The 21,459-nt window shown below is 37.6% G+C and overlaps 1 protein-coding gene across 5 annotated transcripts in view; it reads right to left on the minus strand.

The window, feature by feature from the left end:
* THADA (THADA armadillo repeat containing) overlaps window positions 1-21,459 on the minus strand; it is a 216,324-nt gene that overhangs the window by 39,035 nt on the left and 155,830 nt on the right. For all 5 annotated transcript variants that reach the window (XM_064414399.1, XM_064414401.1, XM_064414398.1 and 2 more), the window contains one exon: window positions 6,965-7,050. In XM_064414399.1, the coding sequence (XP_064270469.1) occupies window positions 6,965-7,050 (86 nt within the window). Of the gene's footprint in view, window positions 1-6,964; window positions 7,051-21,459 lie in introns of those variants that run through there.

Raw genomic sequence — 21,459 nt, forward strand, 5'->3', positions numbered from 1 at the left:
GGGAGTAACAAACCATCAGCTGATGGACGTCTCAGCTGATATTTCATCTCAGAGGCACTACAGTCTGTTCAAAAGTGAGAGAAGTAATCTGAATTCCTTCCATATTTAAATCTAAACTTGCTCCACCCTGCAGAGTTGACACATTTCTGTAGGATTTGGTAATTTCACATAGATTATTTAGCTACTGCCAAGTGGACAACTCTCCTGATCATCAGGTGTACTGTGTGAGGGGCTTCCTTCTGTACATGTGATTAGTATAGCTCTAAGTATTTGTATCTAGATAAATATTAAGATTAAATCCTTTATACAGGCCCTCGAGCATGCAAACCATCTTCCATGTTCCTTCCACAGGCTTCAGAAAAAAAGAACTAAGCAGGGGAAAAGGGGGGAAGTTACTACCAGCATGAGGAAACTCACTGACCCCCTGCAAGGGCAGACAAAAATTGCAAGAGCAGCAATAAAATGCTGCTTTTCCTGCAGTATATTGTTATGGGAAGGGGCTCTGAGCATCAAAAATCTAGACACTTACCATTTTTCAACAAGACCTGCAAGGAAGAGCAATTGTTTATGAACTGAGGTTAAAATCCACTCTCTAACTACCATCCACAGACATCTGAACAGATCATATGAATAGGGAGTAGGCTGAGAGGTAATCAGTGCCAAGAAGAGATTTTCCTAGACAAATACTAAGGAAAAGTATTTTCTTTCGTAGTTTTTCTTTTTATTAAAAGTGGATTAGGCAAAGTCTCTGCTAAATGGAAACAAAACCACAAAGAGAACAGAAAAGTCCGTTTCATTACACAGCTATACTAAGGTGACTGCTGATGATCATAAAAAGGGCATATTTTAAGCAGGATGTTTTCTTTTAAAGACATCTGCAACTTCTTCAACATCAGAGACTAGGCATCAGAACTCACAATACAATTCAAAACTATAAACATGACTGATTACCAGAATCCATGGATATTTTATTGTTGAGGACACAACTATCCCACTGCATTTTGTACAGCATAAGGGAAAGTTTCCAAAGGAAAAAAGAAGTGGAAAAAAGCTCCATTTTATCTGGACACTGCAACAGCTATTTTTTTCTTACAGGTATTTTTTCTTGCAGCTTCTCTCTGGCCCAGCACTGACTTCTCCAGTATTTTGCATTCATATAACTCTATAAAAACCCACAGAGACAGTGCAAGTCAGTCAGTGGAACACGCTGGAATCTAAAGAGAACCTGATTTTGAAAGGACAAGCAGTCTCTCTTCACGTGGGGACAGAATTTTAACTGCTAACATTAATGAACATGACCAATTCTACTTTCCCCTAGTGTCACCTATTTCATGAAACACCTTTCCATATTCCCTGCTCAACACAGCATTACAGCAGTATTGTGCCTACCCTCCACAACCCTCCTCTGATCACTGTCTCTGCCATCATTCTAAAAACACTTTTACTTTCCTCCTCCTCTACCTGTGTCACAAGTTCTGCCTCCAACGTTTCTTTGACAGCTGTTGGTGTTGCACATATCCATCTCCTTTCTCAAAAAAATTTATTCTTGGCCCATTTTGTTCTTCTGTCTCAAACTAACTCTTGGTCAGTCTTTGGACCACTTCAACATCCCTGACTTGTTCTGCCGCTGGCATTTTACTGTCCAGGCAACTCCCAGTCACTCCCTGTGCCTTAGACTTCCAACAATGCCACCCTCAACTTACTCATTCTCCTGTCTGCACTGAATTAGAACACTGAGTACCTAAAAATATTTCCTTTTGACTCGTCTAATTTGATGTTATAGGCACAGGGCATTTAGATCATCCCATAAATGTTTTAAATGTATACCTTTCTTAACTCAAAATAAAAACATTTACCCAGTGTCGCAGTCAATGTATCAGCAACCTTTATATAATTTCTCGTATAATAAACAAAAACTGCCCTCAATATGTTAAGAGTAAATTTAACTACAAGCTAATTAGACCAAATAACCAAAACACACATTAACAAGCTGCCAACGTTTTTATTAAAATAATTCTTTGGCCACACTGCTTAAGGATCTAGGTAAAGAAAATTCAAGTATGGCTAAAATAATCAACCTAGTTATCCCTGACAAATTTTTATCATTCAAAAATCATCAGTTTGTAAGTTAGCCTGCAGGAAAACTTGGCTACTACCTAGCTTCTTTCCAAAATAAGAAAAGATTAGGAACTATGATACAGAAAACCAAGTGGCCAGAACCTTCAAATGCTATTTAAAAGACCTACAAATCACATAATTCAGGGAAACATATAAGCAATTCCTATGTAAAGAGCAATTTGTGCTTGCATTACAAAGCACTGCAAAGCATCCATAAATTTGATAATCCATATTATTTCTATCAATGCATTTTATAACTTCCAATTAAAAAGGACAAATATAACCAAAGGAATGATATTTGCTCTGTATGTTATTTTAAAAAGTATCTCATTGTATTTGAGGACAAAACCAGCACTTGAAATAATACCTCATGTTTCTCATCACATACACACACACATATAGTGCACAGTATTGTCTGCAACCATTTCTTTAGTTCATGAGCAGAATTTAAGAATCTTAACCTACATCTACAGAAGGTTTAGGTATTTGGAAGAAAGCAAGAAAATGGAATTATGTTTTTGCAAAACTCAAGGAAACAAAATAAGTTAGAGTAGAATACTGGCTACTCCATTTTGGTATCAAAACAATCTCTCTATGAAGAGGATTAATCACATAAACTGAATAACTGTTCCCATGGTTAACTACAACACTGGAGTTTGGTTAATTTCAAGAACTATTATAAATTCTTCCACCACAAATGGAGAAAGGAAAAATGCTCAGTTGGACTACAAATGGCATCTTTTTCTAAATCACAGATTCAACCTATTTGACGTCCTGTTTAAATGTTTTCTCTTTCCCACCAAAGTTGAATTTTGAAGACACTATACTTGACAACAGGCCAAACCAGACTGACAGCATATATACAGGATAAAGCAACAAATTGGCAGGATTATCCTTAGCAAAATTTTCTTTCATCTTTTCCCTCTTCTGTTCCACATCCTACTTCACTTACATTGACAGAGCTCTATCAACAAGTGCCATTTTTTGGAACACAACCCTGGCCAAAATGCATTTCTATTAGTCAAGTACATTATAGAGAGTTGCATCCACTTTTCCCCTCATCAAAAGATGAAATACTACAAGGAAACTTTTTCAAGATGTGAGCAAGAAGGAGATGTGACCACTCTGTCTTGTGGCATTCTTCATCTGTTACAGAGAGACAGAGCATCCCAGATCTGAGCTTTTGCTGCAATTCAACATTCTGGCTCCTGCATTAGCAGCACTGCATATCACAGTAATACTCTAGTCTTGTTGCTGTGCTTCAAACACCATTTTCCAGAAGATCTGAAGGCAGGAATGTCTATGACAGATCCTCTCAGAAGTTCATATATTCAACAGAGGAATCTGATTTAGTGAAACAGTGATCACACCAGAGTCCTGTATTCCATCTCTTGCAAAGCCCGTCTCTGAGTGCACAGGAAAGCATATAACCTCAGATGCACACATAAGTCTGGAGCTCTACTTTTAATTCCTGATCAAAACTTGTGAATTTGCAAATAATCATATACACAGCTAAGGCTGAACATGTTCTCACCTGGTCTCGAGGTAATTTTTCCCACCACACTATGCCTACAAATGTTACTTTATTCCTGTGTAATATTAGAAACAGGGTAGAAATGCCAGAATATCCTCTGCAGGAGGACTGCATTGTTCTCCCATGAGAATAGAAAGGCCCTAGACATTTGTGATTTCTGATCTATAGAAACAGTCAATGTGGAGAAAATACGTCAAAGAGGTCTGCAAGAATAAATTCCCTGGACACTACCAACAACTATTAATAGTGACAATAGACACTACCTCATCAAATTATCCTATACCTGGTAACAACTTCCTTTACTCTCAATAAATATATAAATAGTATATTTTAACTTTTTTCTTTTGTTTAAGGCTTGCTTCCAACCACAACTGATAACAGAATAAAAATACTTTTGAGTTTATATAGTCTTGGCTATATGTATTGTCTCAGTATATCTGTTCAGCCCTCAGACACTTCAGGAGCTGAGAAAAAAGTTCTAGATTTTGCCTATCACCTCAAGGAAAGAAAACTGTGTTTTCCCGACATGAATCAGGCAACACTTCCATCCAGTCCAGCAAATAGGAGTAACTATGGGGTTTGGGTTGTTTTGTTTTGTTTAAGATAAATAATCATAATTTAACCAGCAGTAAATTTTTGGCTGGACAAGATGCTTTTGGTATCCATTACTCCCTGCCTTCCTTAGCCAACATTTTTAAGCCGATGTTTTTTGAATTTGTGAAGGAAATTCCCTAAGGGCTATCCCTACACTTTAAGAGACAGATTTTATTAATTGAAAACAACAAATCACTTACAGAAAATAATCATAATGTAGGAAAGGCCTAGGCAGAGCTGTTCTCTGAAAACCTCTTTGTAATTGTAGCCTCTTTAGACAGGCATAATCAATTAGAAGTGGTCTGATTTTAACCAGTTGCAGGCTCATTACATTGCATTCCCATTTCTGTTGATGAAAATCAGTTTCAGCCTGTGGCCTGGAACTCATATACAGCACTTCCTGGGGCCTCTTAGATAAACACATCAAGAAACAGTTTTATTTGGATTTGTCCCTCACCCTTTATTCATTGAAACAACTTTACAAATCAAGATTAGAACAGAGAAAAATTGGCTCATAACCAGAGATATGCATACATGAGTAAGATATTTAATCTCAGAAAAATATAACGCTTCAATTAATAATCATATCTTTAAAACATTTAAATGGGAGACTCAAAACATTCCGTTTTAACTGTTGAGTTTAGTCTTTCTCTTACTGTGTCATGGGACACTCAGTTTCTATTTAATACAAACATATAACTCCTTCCTTTCAGACGGGCTTCTTGCCTGTGATACATAAAATTGTCCCAAATGTATCTTTAGGTTTTCAAAACAGTTCTTCCAGCCTAAGTTTTTACTCTCTGTAGACACTGCTTGAAATATGCAATTTTAAACCTATGTAGGAATGAAACTTTTAAACAAAACAATATGAATGAACTATAATAGAGCAGAAAGAATCTGCAAAAATAATTGCTTCCCTTCTGCAGAAATTGTACCTTACAGCACCCAGGTTTGGTACAGTCCACATGAGCTTTGAAAAATAAATGAATTCACTACAGTTGGTAATCCAGCCACAGCATGGTGCAGTCCCTCAGGCTCAAAGGGCTATTCACAAGTCAGGGGCATTAAAAAAGGAAGGGAGTTTCCTGGTGTGGAGAGGTCCATAAAAGCCTTTGCAAATGTGCAGCAATTGTTTAAAAACCAGAACAGACAAAAAAAAAAACCCTACCATAACTGAAATAGGAAAGAGGAAAATAAAGGAAATGCAATGCCCACTAAGTAAGCAAAACAAGGAGCCCTCCCCTGGAGTACTGGCTGTTCCTTCCTAAAAGAAAATACAAAAATAGAGCTGAAGGGCGAGTGACAAGAATAATCAGAAGATGAAAAAAAACTTCAGATGAAGAGAATACAGAAAAATTAGGATGATTCATACCATGAAGGAGCTGAGTAGTGGTAGAGGATCATGTTTTAAAAAGTGGAAAAATTAATATTCTCCAAAGGATCTCTTTTAAAAAGTAGTATTCAAAGTAAAAGGGTGATGAGACCAAATATGGTTGAAGGTTGAACATATATTTTTTAATATAAGAATTACTGTTGGTAGAGATAGCTTAGCCCCAGAAAAACCAGTAATGAGTCAGGAAAAAAAAAATATCCCAAGAGAAATGTTATACTGAAATTGCTTTAGATAAGGTGGTACATTCCACCCTATAAAGCACGTGGCCCTTGCCCAGTAACTCTGTACGTCTGTCCTTATGTTGTAAGGGCTAATTCTGCATCAGCCTCTCTGAAGAAGTTAACTTCAGACATGCTCACCACCAATTTGCTTTCCTGACTATTATCCCTATTTGAACTGTACATTCACAAGAAATCACACCAATAGGAATTTTAGAATTAGAATGGAACTACAACTAAAGGTCTAGGCAAAAAAATCAAAAGGAATTGGTTTAAAAATTAACAGTGCCCACAACATGACTGTGAAATAAAGAACGGTTCCAGTGTCTTAAATGCAGTGTTTAAAATTTTAATGAAATGACAGAACTATTCATTAATTGCCTTCCTGGACTGACAAGGTAATTTATTACTCACTTGTTCACAAGAAATGAACAAAACAGGCCCACAAGGAAGTTACTTAGAGCTGACTGAAAGCTGCCTACACACTGGCACACGTGAAAGGGTGTCCCTTCCTCCATACCTTTGTTTCTCTTATTGTTCACAGCTTGTTTTGTACTGTTGCTAACTGTAATCTACAACATTAAAACCACTGATAGTTCTCACCGGTTCTTCAAAAAATTCCCACTGATAAAGAATCAAAATGGAAAAAGAAACTGAAAGAAGCTCTCAGAGCTGTTTTTTATAAAATTTCTAAACATCAGAAAACACTTTCCCTGAAACTATTTCAGGTGTCTCACGAAAGAACATTTCTGTGGCTTTCTGGACAGGTTAAAGTTGCAATAGTCCAGGATGTGGATTTTGGATTAAAAAAAAAACATTTTGGAACAAGGAGAGGATCTATTTTGTTGCTAGCCATTCTAGGACTAGGAATACTGCAAGATCATCACTTCAAGCCTTGACATGGAACTGTACCTCAGTTTTCTCCTCAATAAAACCTAGGACTTTGAGAGGGCAGAATGAAGGGCCTTCTACAAGGCAGCTAAAGGATTTCAGAAGTCAGTAGATACCTTGAGCACAAGTAATATACTATTGTTTCTCCACGTTCAACAGAGCTCAGAAATAGGTACAAATATTAAATCTGATGTATAGAAGAGTATATTGACTTACCTTGCTTTTGAAACTTCCCCAGGTGAGTACTCAGCATCACAAGGACATCAAGATAGGCAGCTCTGGTCACCAAACAAGGATTTAACCTAAAAAAAAAAAATCACGTTTTTAAAGCTTAAATCCTTATAACCTTGTGTTCAGAAACAGCAGTAAAACAAACTAGTTGGCCACATCTGTTTTAATTAATGAAGATAAACTATTGGTCAAACTAAAATGCATATAGAAAATAATTAGGCCAAGTTATCTAAGCTTCATTTCCTGGTCCATTCTGAGTGACAGTCTCCCTTGCAGAATAGCAACACCTTCCTCCTCCAGCCATTCCACTGAATGGCAGTTGATACATTTCATTATTACTGGATGAACCAGCTCGTTGTAGCACCCACTAGGTCTTTTTGTTTACAGATAATGTGTGTAACTAAATGCACCAACAAAAAGAAGTGTTCAGTTCTTACTGTTACAGCTCATAAAAGAGAAACTTCCTTTGCAAGGTATCTGCTACAGTTTTTTAACAGCCATAACTCTCTCACTGTTCTGATGAAGACCAGAGGTGTTCATGTTTTTAAAATTAGGTATTTCTTATTCCAAACAAGAGTATTTGGGATTTTGTGTATATAATGGAAATTGGTAATAAGCTAGTTTCTGCTCAACCTTTTCAAGTTGCAAGTGAGAAACATCTATTTTCTCTCCAATTAGAAAAATAAAATTAGATTAATAACTTCCTTTTTCTTTGTATTACTATCACTGAAACATATTTAGCCATGAAAACTTTTAAAAAATATAACTTAAAGTGTGAACAAACAGGAAATCTAGTTCAAAACACAGAAATTATTCTGAAGAGCCCAATGGGAACTCGTACTAAAACAGAAACTTTCAGAATCAAGCAGCACAAGCTTGAGGCATGACTAATTCTCTTCAGTATTTAATTTTTATCTTATCTGGCACTTTCTTTGTATGCTTACCTTAATGTTTGAAACTCTTTCAAAAATTGTTAATTAAAAATGTTCCAACAAATATTCTGAACTCTAACATCTTTAAAATCCAAGGGAAAAAAAATCTTTTTCAAGTAAGATATGTGACCATGACATAAAAATTAAAGGTTTGAGGCTCCTGCATAGTTTGGCCACTGTATTTGCCTATGGAGAGCTAGCCTATGAACCTATTAAAAAAGACAACTTTAACCAGAAACATTGCTCTCACCTTCAGCAATAAACTCTGCAAGAAGCCTAAAATACTTATGCTTTCTTTTATGGCCTACAATATTAGGCATGAACATAACACACAGCAGAATATGTGCCACCAGGATCTCTCTTCAGAAGAGCTTTTTTCCTGCTTTTGCATAAAAAGAACTTTTTGGACACTTTCTTACTAGGCATATTAGGCCGACTTAATTTCTATCCACCCTGGTTAAGCAAAGATCCTTCCTGTATCTTGGGCATCCAGTTGCTGCCTAAGTTGTTCTTCATAATGTGTATGAAAACACAACCAAGGAATACTCATGGAGTTGAGAGTTCAATCCATGAGAAAATAGAGGGACTGATGAGTCAAAAGCTCAGAAGAAAAACAAAGCACAAGAGGTCTCTCACAAATGGATGAAAGCAGCCACAACAGTTTCCAGCCAATATGAGGAACCTAATGGGTCTACTGTACTTCAGGTCCCTCAAAAAAATGGAAGACTCGCTAATCATTCCATGTTTTCTGTGGAAAGAGAATTTCCAATGTACAAACTGTGCCCTGGCCAAAAGATGGCTGATGCAACTTTTACTGAAGAAGATGCAACAGCAACACTGGCATGTTTTTTATTCTAGTCCACCTTTTAAGCACTTACCACTTCATTTAAAGTATATGCATATGCAAGTTTTGATTTTGAAATGAGACTTTTGCAGCATAAAACATGCCAAACGTTTGTCCTTGGCTGGTTCTGTTGCTCTGGTGATGCTAGTGAATTCTCATCCATATGTGCCAGATGGACACAACAGGAAATTCAGTTTTCCAAAACCAAGAAACTTCAGTGTTGTTCAGACTGTAGCAGAAAGCTCCATCTTGAAGACAATCAAACTGATTTACGTAACAGATCTGACAGCCAAAAATCACAATGCTGAACATTTCAAATGATGCACTGCACAGTATTTAACACGACCTGTTCGTGCCGAACTTCAGCAACACAAGTGGGAACAGTACAAGATGTTTCCTTTTTAACACCAATACCAATAAAGTGGTGTTCTCATAAAAAAGATTTGAGGAAATCTGTCTCCAAACAAGAAAGTCACAGCAGTAGCAAAAGGTGGGAGCTTCAGACATCTGGAAAGGCATTCTTATTTTCTGTCCAAAACCCAAACGTTATTTCATTTCCCTTCCAATCTGGTTATTAATGGAAACAAATACATCATATACTCACTCCAGATGATAAACTGTACATGACTCTGAATGGGGTAGAGCTAGAGATGGTTAGGACTCTCATACCTAAGGGTATATCCACACAGAAAAATAGCTATCAAAACAATATTCACACTATTACACATCTATACTAATAGCAGCCTTGTGATGCCAGGGCACAGATCCATGCCTGACTAAAGCAATGCTTTGTCTATGCTAGCCAGGAGTTTAGTGTAACAACAGCACATCTGGAAGTCAAAGAGCTGGCCCCAAAGACCCAATGGTCACTTGACATACTGTGTCCAGATGCCTTAAACCACAATTTTTGGAAGTTCAATTTGTTGTTTTGTGTTTGGATATAGAGCTTATATCCAACCTGCTCCTGGAATCTTACTGCACTTAGGAGCTTGCCCCACACTTTTTAGTACTTCTTCATAATGCTCTCACTTGCAATGTGACTGTCCAGGTGGAAATAAAAATCAGGTCACAGCCAACTGCTGCATTCAATTTCACAAACAGCTAATGCTGTAGAATGTTTCAACACATCTGACTGAAGAGAAGTCAAAGGCTGTCTGCCGGGAGTAACATGTGAAAACCAAGTCACAGACTAGACCTGTCAGACAGAGGGAAGGAAGACTGCAACAGGCAGGAACAGAAAGGATCACTACTCCAGGTTGCTACTTAGCCAGAACAAGATGCAGAAAAAATATATTTCTAATTTCATCAAGGAGAACGTAATTACACTGAGAGGAGCTGCTGTGTTCTTACCAGATCATCCCATGAGGATGGACTAAGAGAACTGGGATTGTTCAGCCTCAAAAATATTGCAGCCTTCCAGTACCTAAAGGGAGCCTGCAAGAGAGAGCTTTACAAGAGCCTGTAGTGACAGACAAGGGGGAATGGATTCAAACTGAATGAGAGCAGGTTCAGATTATATATTAGGAGGAAATCCTTTGCTGTGAGGGTGGTGAGGCACTGGAACAGGCTGCCCAGAGCAGTTGTGCATGTCCCATCCCTGGAGGTGTTCAAGGCCAGGCTGGATGGGGCTCTGAAGAGCCTCTTCTAGTGGAAGGTGTCCCAAGCTCACAAAAGAGGAGTAGGAACTAGGCAATCTTTGAGGTCCATTTCAAACCAGGTGATTCAATGATTCTATGATCACAGAACTCCACAGACTATACAAGGTCACTGAAAGAACACAAGTCAATTAAGTTAAAGAGACGAAAGATTTTAAAGGGTTTACAGTTTTGGCTTTTGTTTTTTTGGGTTTTTTTTTGTAATTGCCCAAAGCTCTACCCTAACAGTAGCTTCATTATGATGGAAATAAGTGTCTTTTTTTTTTCCTTACTATTTTAGGTAGGCCTGGCTGAAGAGCAGAAAATCTGAAAACACAGGTGCCAGTTTGTATATTATTGACATTTCATAGCAGATTTCTGGATTAGATCCTGAAAATAAGAGTCTTCCAAACCTACTCACCTTCTTGTCATTAACGCTGAACAAGTAATTGGGGATAGAATAGACAGACTCCTTTGCAACTGGATTTTCAATTCTGGCACATGAATATAAAACTAAAAAAAGAGTTCAAGACACTTGCAGGAGGAAGTGTTAGCTGTTAGGAGTCCAGGGACTTTTTTTCAAAGAAAATGGTTAATGGAGTTAAAGAGTCTGTTAAAATTCACAGGCTCCCGTTCACAGGCCTTTGAAGAGGCCTAGGTCAAGCACTTATAGAATATTATATGACCAGAGTAACAAAGAACTATTTGTTTCCAGCAAGGAACTGCCTGGTCGGTGAATGAGGAAGCACTCCCTTCAGGAGATGAAAATCAGACTGGGCAGGTTCAGAAGCTCCATGTGCAACACTGGGGTTTGCTCCAGCTGGCTTTGGCTATCTACAGTAGCAGTAGGGCTGCTTTGATTTCTGCTCTGCCTTTACCTCCACTAAGTACCACTGATTGCAGCTTAGGTCTGTGCAACTGAAATCAATCCTAGACTCTCACAGATTGGAGCTCTACAAATATTATCTTTAAAATGTTTAATTCACCTTTTATAGTTAAGTCATGCTGAATTTGAGTTAGTCATTGGTTTGCTTATTTTGGATGGCAGATCTAATGCAAACCAAACTGGCATTTATTGAAGAAATCAGCAATATGTGGTCACAGACCTCCTATGTGCTTGGCTCCCACAACTTCATTGCTTCAACTCTATCAGGAACACATGGCTTAACTTTTAAAATTCAGTTTCTCCTGCATTACTGCTTAATTTAACAAGATCAACATTAATGAATTACAGAGCAAATTACCTTCTCTTCCAAGAGAAACAATAAGGAGCAAAGAACAGGGAAAGCTCACACATTTGGCCTCAGTTCTGTTACAACACTGGAAAAAAGACAATCTCTTGCTTCTGTAACCACCAAGGTTTGCAGAGACCTTAAACAGTATTTCTACTTATTAAAGGCACAATTTATAACCATCCATATTTCTGTATTACAGGATGCCAACACTCCTTTATAGCAAGTACCAAAGAATTTTGAGGTACAGCTTCTGCAGATTATTATTATCTTCCCAAACCCCCAGTTTTCAATGACAGTCCGATGACTTAAGAAGCTGACAGCTATTTTATCCTGGATCGTTCCTCTTTTTCCACCTCACTTCAAGATGAGCAACAACAACTGTAACATTAATTTATTGCATTTGTCACATAAATAAGACAGATACAAGCTAGTGATTACGAAATCAAGGCAGTTCGTGTTAATGTTTATTACATTAGCTTTTGGTTATTCTAGAAATTCAATGTTTTCCAAAGAGGTCGTTTATTTTGCTCATATTTTTCCTCATTAGGAAACAGATGTTGGAAAACTACTAGCAGAACAAGCACTATTTAATATACAGCAACTTGCAATATTTGCTAAAAACTTAACATAAAAATCAAAGCATATTTCCTCAAACTCTCAATGAGCACTAAGAAATTTCAAATGTAACCTGACAACTAATGTCTCTCAAATAAAAATCCATAATATCTCTCTTATGGATGAGGTTAGCTACAGGTATCTTAGTGTAGTTGGCTATCTTAGGGATTTCTAAAACCTTTTGTAAGAGGTCTTAGAAAAGCTCTGCATTTTGCAGTCTCCGAGCTTTTAGAAACATCTGAAAGGCTGCAAATTTTTTACCCAGTGCTGCTTTATGAATATTTTAAACTTTTAGTCTTATTTCTGAAATGGGAATTTATCTTTATTAAATAAACAACAAAATCTAATTTCCTCCTAATAATGTAACATGTACATGTACATTACAGGTCTGGTCACAGTAAAACAGTAAATAATTAACAGTGTCTGACAATTTTTTTTTAATACAGTGTTAAAAGTGACTCTTAGCAACTCAGATTTGTTCATCACAGCTCCAAACTGATGACAAGATCTGGAAAATGAATCAAGTTGATGTAGAATTTTAGTCAAAATTATACAACTTGCAAAGTCACCTACAAGTCCTTGTATTTTGTCCAAAACCATCACAACACACTCTTAAGCGTCAGGGTAAAGACACCAGAGCTGGCAAGATCACAAGGGCAACCCATTCAAGGGTCAATTCACAACTACCTTGTGAAGAAGAAGAGATTCATCTTAATGACTTGCATGACTGTTTTCATTACAATTTTCAAAGCGATCAATTAATTAAATGAACTGCCTACTCCCTGTCTGGCCTTCAATGAAGCCACTCTTACTGTAATGCTGTATGTTTCTGGTACCTTTAGAAAGGCTGGAAAGCACTAAAGTTCCCAGAATGAAGACCTGTTCCTATGATTAAACTTAACAATACCATTTTAGACAAAGTCCCATATTAAAAGAAACTGTAATTACTAAACACTGCCCTATTCTACTGTGTAAATAACATGTTATTGTCAAATAAATTTATATTTTAGCTGACAGAAAATAAATCAGCTTACTGGTGATGAACTTAAACCCCCAAATTCTCCCACTTTCTAGCCACCAGTATTATACACAGTTTTTGATTCCAACAAATTCCAGATTGATAGAATTTGTTTCAACATCATATTCCAGTTAATGCACAGGATGCAATTGCACAAATTATTGTATTTCTGAACTGTATAATCACTTCCAATAAGTCAAAATTTTAGGAACATTAGAGACTGGAATTTCATCTTTAGCTCTACATAAACACAGGAAAGAATTTTTATTAAGTCAAACATGTCAAAGCTGGTACTTGGGAATGGGATTTGTGCAACTTCCTATTATCAGTTTCCCACTGTGCCTTTGTCTTCCATAATCTCAGCTTTTGTGGCTGGCACACTGGCAACTAAATTTTGGGTTTACAGTTTATCTTCCTGTCTCTGTCAGCTGCCAGCGTACTCCTTGCTGAAAAACACCAAATCTCCAAAAGTACTCCTCCTTCTGGAAGCCAGATTCTTCTGATATGTGACCTGCCATTGTGTCGGCTAAAATATATTCTAAACACACCAATAAGTGATGTCTTGAGTCTTGATCTGTGACATCTGTGATATCTTGAGTCTTGGTATAGTCAACTCTACATAATCCTTGAGGGCTGTCCATGGGGAGCTCTATCCTTGGAGGACTGCTGATGAACCAGGCCAAGCTGGCTTTGTACTGACCACATTTTACCTGCAGCGTGATCTGGTAAAGGATCAGTTGTCATTTATGGAGGCGACAAAGCTTATGGAAATCACTCCTACACGTACAGCAAGCAGCTGATTAAAAGATTAAATCTTCTCCTGTTGTTTTGGTTATTAGCTTTCAAATTCTGCAGTATTCTAAAGACTGAGGTTTTTGGGGGTGTATTTGTTTAGAGGGCAGCATTCATATTTTAATCTGTTTTCTCTCAGAGCCCACATCTGTAGCACCGAATCAACATGCATGGCCTTCCTCTTGTCTTCTTAAGGAGACATTAATAATGGATTTAATTATTAAACTTTGTCCATAGCATTTTTAACCATGTAATACAAAACCAGCACATCAATGAACATCACGACCAACAGACCTACATTTAATGGAAAGCATTTAAAAAAGTAATAATGAAGCCTGCACTACCAAGTAAACCTTGCTGAGTTCCTGGAAGTGCAGGAACACGCGCATAGAAACAGAAATACAAACATCAGTAAAAGTGCATCTGCTTGCCTACTTGTGCTGCTGAGATCTTCTCTGAGTAATTACCATGTGCACAGTCCCCTCACTTGCCCACTCTATAGGGACAGCTCCTCCAGCACTAGAGCAGGCATTGTCTCCCAAAGGAGTTGTTAGTCTAGTGATTTAAGTTTTTCTACCACACTCAAAGCAAGACTATTATGTTGTTATTAGTTTCCCTGGTAAAGACAGAGAATTTATTGCTTCAAAAAAGAAGGTACACAAATCATTTTTTCATTGTGATACCACCAAGAACATCCTGAGTTTCAGCTATTAAGAAAAATTAATTTGTGCTCCAGCTGTCCTTGGTGAATGATACTGAATGGCTGTGTTTTGTTGGTGTTGTTTTTAGCATACCTGATTGATAAAATAATCCTGGCTGTTCTCTTTTTTGTTCTCTTAATGAGAACCTCATGTGATCCCTGAGCAATATCCTAAAAAACTTAAGAGGTCAAACCAATCCCACATGCAAATTTAATGAATTTTACACAATTAATTCAAAGGGCTTACTTACAAAAAATACCGAGGACAACTCTTACGTTTATTTAATGAAAAGCATTTTCAGATGTAAGTAAGGATTTATGTCCAAAATCTGTAATTGTACATTGTTTCTGCCTACTCCAAATGTTGCACTGGTGGAGGGAACACCTTAAACAACCTCATCCAAAACTTAGTATTCCTGGAACATTCTAGTTAAGTTAGGAATATACCTATGAACCAGAGTCAAACACTATATTATCTTATGCAAAGCACATCTTAAACTTCTGCCTGAAGTCCAAACATCTCTACTGATACTCAAAGTGGGTGTTCCAAAACAAGTAATCACCAGCTGCCTAAATAAACAGTTTGTAGCTGTGTTAAGCATACTGTTATCAAAACTGGTGAAAGAGTGGACTTGGAGCAGCACAGAAACCTAAATTAGCCTGCTAAAAGCACGTTAAGATTTAAATTAGTGCCTCTAGGAATACATTTATGAACAATGACGCGCCATGACTGTTTTCAAAAACAAAGAGAAATGAGGCTAAAACAAGGCCCATGGGTTAGAATGTGCAGATTAACAAATTACTGGTGAGTCAGCACCAAGCCTGACAGAGTTCAAGAAGTATTTGGACAATGCTCTCAGGCGCATGGTGTGACTCTTGGGGGTGGCCTGTGCAGGGCCAGGAGCTGGACTCAATGATCCTTGCGAGTCCCTTCCAACTCAGCATATTCTGTGAGCTGTTCATACTGGTACACTTCATTTTCAGCTGGAAAAGGACAAGAAAAAAATTTTCCTTCACGTTTTGTATGTACAAGAGTAAACACAGGAATTATTGCTCCAGCTTATAGAAAGTTAAGTTTTCCATTTGAAACCTGGTAAATAATCTTCTTCAGAGAAAGGCTCAATCATTAAAACTATTTTCAAATTTTGAACTTGGCTGTACAACAAATACAGATCACTAACAAACAAAGATAAATAAGTGTGCTTCTCAATGTGTTAGTTTTAAAGACAGAAATGAAAAAGTGGAAAAGTTAGAAAACAGGGAGATGCCAAGTGCAGACACGTCCTTGAAAGGACAAGAAGGCTCATATTGATGTAGAGGAAGAAGAAGAGGCAAGAGTACTAAAACACGAGGAGGACTTCTCTCTCTGCCAAGGAGGATAACCTTATGTTTTCCCCACTTCTTGCTGTTTTGAAAGTACAAAAAACTACTTCCAACTCCCAAATAAGGACCACTTCAGAAGTCACATAAAGGCTGCTTGCAAAGCCGCAGAGAGCCATGGGCATGTTGCACCTCTGTCTAGGTATGCCTCCATGTGTTCATTTTGTCTGTAATAGTCTGCTCACTAGAACTTACCACTGTCTCTCCTAAGAGGCATATGAGAAAAAAGGCATATTTAGGTTAAAAGTCTGAGCCATGAAGTCCTGAAACCACAAAGAGGCCACATTCTTGCTTTCTACACACACAGATGGCCTAAATGCACCTCGTGTGAAGTTCCTCCTAGAAAGGCCTGCTCATCTGCCTACTGTCACTCACATAGCGCTGCCAAAAGCAGAGGGGGAAAAGGGATATAACAGGCTTGATGGAGTGCCATGGCCATCAAAACTCAGCAAGTTACACACTCTGTAGGGCTATAAAATACTGACAAGATTTTCCTCATTCAAAGCAGTCATAGCTAGATCATTGGAGAATCAGCTGGGGGAAAACCAAGCAGCACATATCTCAGTGAACCTCGCTTTGAGTCCCTGCCTAAAATAACTTCTGCATGTATTCGCTGTGGAAGCTTGAATCTTGTGTAGCACCTATTTGTCTTTTTAATAGTGCCAACCATAAAGCCGAGAGCTGTAAATAGCAGCGCTGCAGAGCATGGGTTACTTCTGTTATAAAAACACCACTGGTGGCCCATTCCAGATGAACCCACGACTCCTTGCAAAATGCAAAGCCAACTGGTTTTATACACGGTTGCTCCCCATAAGTTAGTTTCAAGAAAGCCACCTTCTTAGAAGGAAACTCCCAGTGCAGACAAGCTCTCAGCTAAGAAATGGCACATGGCTAGAGGTTAGCAGAGTATGTTATTTTACTTCTGGCAGAACCTCAAAGACTTTTCCCCCTCCTGTGGTCTCCAGTAACTAGGAAGGCAGAAAAAGAAAATCCAACTCAAAGTGCTGAAAAGTAGCATCCTACAGCAAAGCCATGCAATGACATGATTTCTCAAATTTTCCAATACCAATACTTTGTCATGCCAAAGGCTACAAATTAAACAGGAGAGATATTTCTGGGACTTCTGTACAACACATTACCAAATCCAAAGGCTGCTCGTCAAGCGTTCTGTATTTATGAAGCAGAAGGCATCTCAAGCAAGTCTTGTAACTCCCTGGTATGCAGTTGAGCTAAACACTTTTAAAAAAAGTTTTTAAATTTTTTTAAAATTTGTTTTAAAAATTATTTATATGACAGAGCTTTGAACTCTTTCAAAGATTTAGCTTGATAAACTGATAATATTTTAAAGTTTTCATCAGACTAATTTATATGACTTTGTTCCATCACCTAAGTTATCCAACAAAACTTATCCAGATTTTATATATTTTTAAAATTTCTGTTCTCAAACGTCCTCCATCTCCCAGATTTGCAAAAAATGCAGCAAACTAACACTGGTGTGAAGGTGAAAGAAAGCAGTAACATTACTGAATCACTTTAGACTAACTAACAGGTATATTCAAAACAAAATAAAAAACACCAAGCAAAGTATAAACATACAGATAAAGTGAAAAGATTCAACCATCACCTAGAGAAGTGGATGAAAGGCAGATCTCATTCAAAACATCAAAAATTAAAATATTGGTTTTGAATACACAGAAAAGTTAATGTTTTGAAGATATTAAAAAAAAAAGTCAAGAAGAAAAAGCAACCCTGCCCCATCAGTAAGAGAAGCCTTCCTTCACAACTGATAGAAAATACCAGTTGAAAAAGTGAATGCTTTATGAAATTCGATTTGGGGAATGTGACCCATTATTTTATTCTCTAAAGGAAAATCAGGGTGTAGCATGGGGAAGAAAAAAGAGATTGGTATATTACATGGAATGTGCAACAGAATCTTGAGCTATTCTACACCACTAATTTCTGATGAAAGGAAATTACATTCTGGCCCTGAAAAGGCAAAGAAAACCCTAAAACCAAAACCCAAACAAAAAAAACCCCACCCAGTTCAGGAAACCATTGAAAACGATAATCTTTCTTCCAAATACACACATGACAACTGAGCCTCATTTTTAAGAAGTACATATGAAATCCAAAGTTTTGTAATTCAAGATTCTCAGAGAAGTTCGTTCCACAGTACAAAGGAAGTACATAGCTGAAAGAACACCAACAAGAACTTAACAGAACTAGCACAGAAATGTGATTGCAAATTGATGTTTGGAAATAATTCCCCAGATTCACAAACCACTTTCCTGTTATTTTAACTTTTTTTAACCATTTAAGATTAACAGTGAGTGCCTCTTATACCCTCTTTTCAAACAGTCTCTGCCCTGCAGTATCGGTGACATGGTAAATTATCTCCTTATGGAAAAGGCAGAAAAAACAGATGGGGATCCATTAATTTAACTCTGTGGAGGTCATTTGCTTTGCCTGAACAGAAATAAGGCAAGAATGTCTATACATGACTGAGGATGAATCCAGTCAGCCATCACCCTCTCTGACAGCAGCAGATATATACCAAGAAGTCTAACAAAAGGGCAAGAATAAAGTGCTGGTTTCCTAATAGGCCCTCCCAACACTCAGAAACCCCCCCACACACTAAGTTTCACAACTCAGTGTCCAAGCAGCTTTCTAAAACTCCTTCAAAACAAGAAGAAGAAAGAACAAGACCCTCACACTCCACTTGTTGATCACAGAGCAGTTGTTCAACTTCACCCAGTCAACTACCAACAGTAAAGCTGCACTCTTAATGTGGGACACTAGAACAACCAGAAAACACCCCTTAATATCCTTGTTTATTTGGATTGCTTCTTGGAGGTTTTTCCCTTTGCCTTTTTTTTATGACATCAGCACACTGAATATATTTATGTAAAGCAAAGGGGTAGGGGGGAGAGGGAAGGAAGGAGGGAAGGCAGGCAGGCAGGCAGGCAGGCAGGCAGGCAGGCAGGCAGGCAGGCAGGAAGGAAGGAAGGAAGGAAGGAAGGAAGGAAGGAAGGAAGGAAGGAAGGAAGGAAGGAAGGAAGGAAGGAAGGAAGGAAGGAAGGAAGGAAGGAAGGAAATTGTACCTCAAAGTGCGCAAGAATTATTAAGTACATTAGAAATCTGCAAAAATAGTTTTTGTCAGTTAAAATCCCCATGCTTTAAGTTAGTGTTGCAAGGCTGCATGCTCATAATACAAAAGTTTACTATCTGGGGAGAAAGACATTGTAAAATCCTTTATGTATAGCATTACCTGCATTGTTGAGAATTATGACAAGCAGGCTATGACAAACTGACAAAATTAAAATGTGCTGCTGACAGGGAGTTAATATCAGCTCATACAACTGTGACTTTTTACAGGCAAGTGAAAGAGAAAACACTTCTCTTCAGGAAAACACCTTTACTGTGCACAAGAATTTCTTAGAGAGGGCCTGAAAAACTTTCATTTCCAGAGATGATAATAAAATAATGAAAAAAAAAACTCACTAAAAACCCAACCAGTCATCAATCAGTGATTGATGTATTAAAAAGGGTGGCTCTGAAAAATACTTTGGAAATAGAATTTATTTAAAATCTGCAATGAACAGAGCCTGGCCTATCTGCTGCAAGAGAAAGAGGTTTGAATTACTTTCCATGATTATCTTTCTACTGAATTTGGTCTCTAGTGTTTGGGTTTTTACTCTTTATAGCAGTATCAGTTATGAACTATTAAATTAATTATGCAAATTAGCATTCTCATTTAAACTCTTAAAAACCCTTACACTGATTCAAGTGAAAAGGTCCACCAAATCCACCGTGATGTCTCCAGTTGGGGCAGAGAGCAGATGCACAGGAAATGCAAGCATAACAATAGTCATATTTGCCAAAACCTCTGTCTCAACCCTCAAGGTTGCTGAAGAATTTCTTGAGCCAATTGTGATGTCTACATACTCAGTAACCTCACTGAACTTTCCTTCCATGACTCTGTTAAATCATTGTTTAAAAATTCAGACAGGTTTAAAACCAAGACCATCTTATATCACAGAGTTCCATAGCCAAATTAAAATTACATTAAAAACTTCATTAGTTGGTTTCTTCTACATCTGTCACCTTGGACAGAATGCTAATTTCCTACCCCCTTCTATGTGACTCATATTTCACATCCCTCAGTTGTCCTTTTTCCATTATTAAAAAAATTAATCTCAGCCTATTTAATCAGTCCCCAAGTAGAAACTGTTCTATACTTGTCAATCTTTATACTGCTTCTGATTCCTACTGTATCTTCTTTGGGATTTACACAATATTTAAATACACAACACAGATTAATAGACAAACACAGATGGGGGGTTTTCTGTGTTTTTCTTTATTTAATTACATTTGCCCCCTCCCCTATTGGGCATTCCCAAGAACAAGATTCTTTTTCAAACAAAGAATCTGCTCAGTCAACCACTCTTTCACCAGGAAAAGTCCAGACTTTGTTCATGAGCACCATTTTCCAATTATTTGCATCAAGTTTTATCTGCCATACTTTCACTACCACTCTTTGAGGAGACATTTCTGTAATTCCCAAAGATCAACTCTATCTTCATTACCCCAACTCAGTTAACACTAATAGGTTTCCTCCACCCACTACACACCCCTCTTCTCCAAACCACTAAAGATTTTGGTTTTGATGATCAGAAAATGACTCAGGTTTTATCAGAGATCCACACTAGCTGCACTGGTGGCCTCATACCACAGTGCAAAATGCGGGATATTCCCAGTTATCTGTCTGTGCAAAGACTGGTGCTCTTGTTCACAACTGATTCCTTTAGAGTTTTGGGCAGGAGTTCTCATGGGTAGAAATTCTCAAAAGCAATTGCTGAGATAAAGTAGGAAGGAAAGAGGGAAAGAAAGAAAGAAAGAGGAAAAGAGAGAGGAAAAAAAGAGGAAGAGAGGAGAAGAGAAAGAGTGAAAGAGAAAGAGAGCAAGAGAGCTCGTTGGTTAGTTATATGTAGGTTCACCTGAAGATGAACTTACGAAAAATGTTTCCCAATCTATCTTGGATTGTTTGTGGGCAGCTAAATGCTTTTAGTTTAAACAACTGCTATGACATTTTCCCACTAATTTTCTGTAAAGGTCAAAATCAGAAAAACAGTAACATAAAAACCTCACATATGCGGCATATTCTTCTTAGCCAAGAAGCACCAGTTATCCTCAAAATGTCCTTTTCTGTAGGAATGTTCATTCACAGTTATTTTTTTTCTTTTATGACTAGACTACAATGTTTTTCTATCTTTGCTTTTGGAAAAAAAAAATTACCTTGATTAAAAATCAGCAAGTCAATAAGGCATCTA

This window comes from Passer domesticus, chromosome 3 (assembly GCF_036417665.1).
Source record: "Passer domesticus isolate bPasDom1 chromosome 3, bPasDom1.hap1, whole genome shotgun sequence".
Lineage (NCBI taxonomy): Eukaryota > Metazoa > Chordata > Aves > Passeriformes > Passeridae > Passer > Passer domesticus.